At 37.9% G+C, this 2140-nt stretch overlaps 1 protein-coding gene across 1 annotated transcript; it reads left to right on the top strand.

Moving 5' to 3' along the window:
- The first annotated feature begins 1352 nt into the window (after nt 1-1352).
- LOC122316386 (uncharacterized protein At4g02000-like) lies at nt 1353-1898 on the top strand. Its single transcript, XM_043132907.1, has one exon. The coding sequence runs from the start codon at nt 1353-1355 to the stop codon at nt 1896-1898; it is 546 nt and encodes a 181-aa protein (XP_042988841.1).
- The last annotated feature ends 242 nt before the right edge of the window (nt 1899-2140 follow it).

The following is a 2140-nucleotide window of genomic DNA, read 5'->3' as shown; positions in this document are numbered from 1 at the left end:
TCTATACACAACTTAAAAGTCAAATGCTGATCATGATCAGCTCCAAATATTTCGGAAAACTAATCAAATTTATAAGCTTATTTTACAAATCTCATGAGTCAAATAATTTTATTTTTTATTATTCTAGTCATTTTCTGTCATCCAGTACACTCTGATCTACAGAATACTGGAATCAACAAATAAATATATATAAAATTATATAATGAATCAATTTAGATGTCAAGTAAAAGTTTAAAAAGATGATTCCAAAACTTGGATATAGATTTTCTTACAAAAGACATAAGAATTAAATGCGTGAAGAAGGTGCATCGTATTTGGTGAGACATATAGACCGCGAGTGTCACATCAAGATGATCAGAATCGTTAACTTGACCTTAGTTATTCCGCTCCGTTTTCCCTCGCTTGTGCACGCCTGACAGACATGGGTTCGTGTGCACGCGGTATTAGCGCAGCCATGAGAGAAACCACAACCACATCAATATATAATATAAAATTCTTTTTGTCATCTTCACACTTCACACATCATATTTATTTTTATTTATTTTTATTTTTTTATAATAAATATATAATGTGTGGATGATAAATAAAATAATTCAATTAATTTAATAAGAATAAAATGAAATAAAAAATAAAAAAATAATAAAAAATAATATTTTAATATATAAAATATGTAATGTAGGATGATGTATAACATTCCTCATATATAATATCAACTTCTATTAATGCTTTTTCATGCCGGGCGGGCTGCTACCGAATGTGCATCAACCAGCTGTCTGTGGTTATAAATTGTGCATATTATGTCGATTGTCCAATCAAGCTGCTAGCTTTCTATCTCCTAATTAATTAAGCAACGATAAAAGCTGGTTGAAGGAACCATATTTCGGGTTATTCATCGAGCTTCTATATATAGAAGCTGACGGTTTCTTGTTTTGCTTAGAGAACTACTACTTTGTATATATGGGCTGGCAAGGTTTATTAGGCAGAATAGTATCTTATGTTCTTTGAATAGATCATCAGAATATGCATGGTACTATTGGTCAAGTTTGAATTGTTCACACGCGATCCCCTCTCTAAGCAGGTGGGGTTTTCTCTCTATGTTTTCTTGGTGAAGCATAGAGCTTGGTCTCTTGGATCTCTGATCTATAGAGTTTTAATACTGTTGCTTTTACTTGCCAATCATGGAGGAATAATTGGCTAATCTATGTGAAGGCCTCGAGTTAACAGAAGATGAACAACAAGAAATCAACCTCTCTGAAGAGGAGGTGCTACTTTCAAATGAAGTCAGTAAACTTTGTCTGGCAGCTTTGGTTACAGCTGATAAAGAAATCAATAGGGGAGCTTTTAAAACAACGATGGATAAGGTGTGGAAAATTGATGGTAGATTGAAGTTTAAGGAAGTTGGAAGGAACAAATTCCTCATTGAGTTCCAATCCACATCTGAGAGAAGCAGAGTGCTTAGAGGCCGACCATGGTCCTTCGATAAAAATCCGGTATGCTTACAGGAGTGTGAAGCCAGCATTGCATTAAGAGACATGACTTTCTCCCATGAACCTTTCTGGGTGCAGTTTCATAACGTTCCCTTTGCTGGTATTAACAAGATTATGGGAGAAAGACTTGGTGGATCAATAGGTGAAGTCATGATAGTGGATGTGGATGAACAAGGAAGAGCATGGGATAGCTTCCTTAGAGTGAAGGTGATGGTTGACAGTACAAAGCCCTTGGCTAGGGGCAGAGTTCTTAACATGAAGGGTTCCCACCATTGGATTCCATTCAAATATGAGCGACTGCCAACTTTTTGCTTTCATTGTGGTGCAATCCTACATGGCAAGACGTCCTGTGACAGGTTTGGCTGCGATGGTAGAACCCGTGAGGATCAACAGCTCCAATATGGTCCATGACTTAGAGCGGGGTAGTCATCAAAATCTGAGCACCTCCCTGCAAGGCCCTGGGGCAGCCATAGGGCGGTGGACTCGAAGGTATTTTGGCATGGCTCCTTAGATGACAAGAGCTCAGAGAAGGGAGGAAAAACCGAGGCCCAAAAAGGTATCCATGCTTCGGGATCAGCCCAAATGGCTAGAGTAGATTCAGACCGTTATCACAACTGCAGTTATGGAGAGGGTGACTTTCTCCATGCAGGTTC

This window comes from Carya illinoinensis, chromosome 7 (genome assembly GCF_018687715.1).
Source record: "Carya illinoinensis cultivar Pawnee chromosome 7, C.illinoinensisPawnee_v1, whole genome shotgun sequence".
Taxonomy (NCBI): Eukaryota; Viridiplantae; Streptophyta; class Magnoliopsida; order Fagales; family Juglandaceae; genus Carya; species Carya illinoinensis.
Note: the sequence above shows the minus strand (reverse complement) of the source record. Positions and strands in the feature narration are given on the sequence as shown.

What these genes read in the sequence shown, in the direction of transcription:
- LOC122316386 (XM_043132907.1), top strand. Translation starts at nt 1,353, where the DNA reads ATGGATAAGGTGTGGAAAATTGATGGTAGATTGAAGTTTAAGGAAGTT.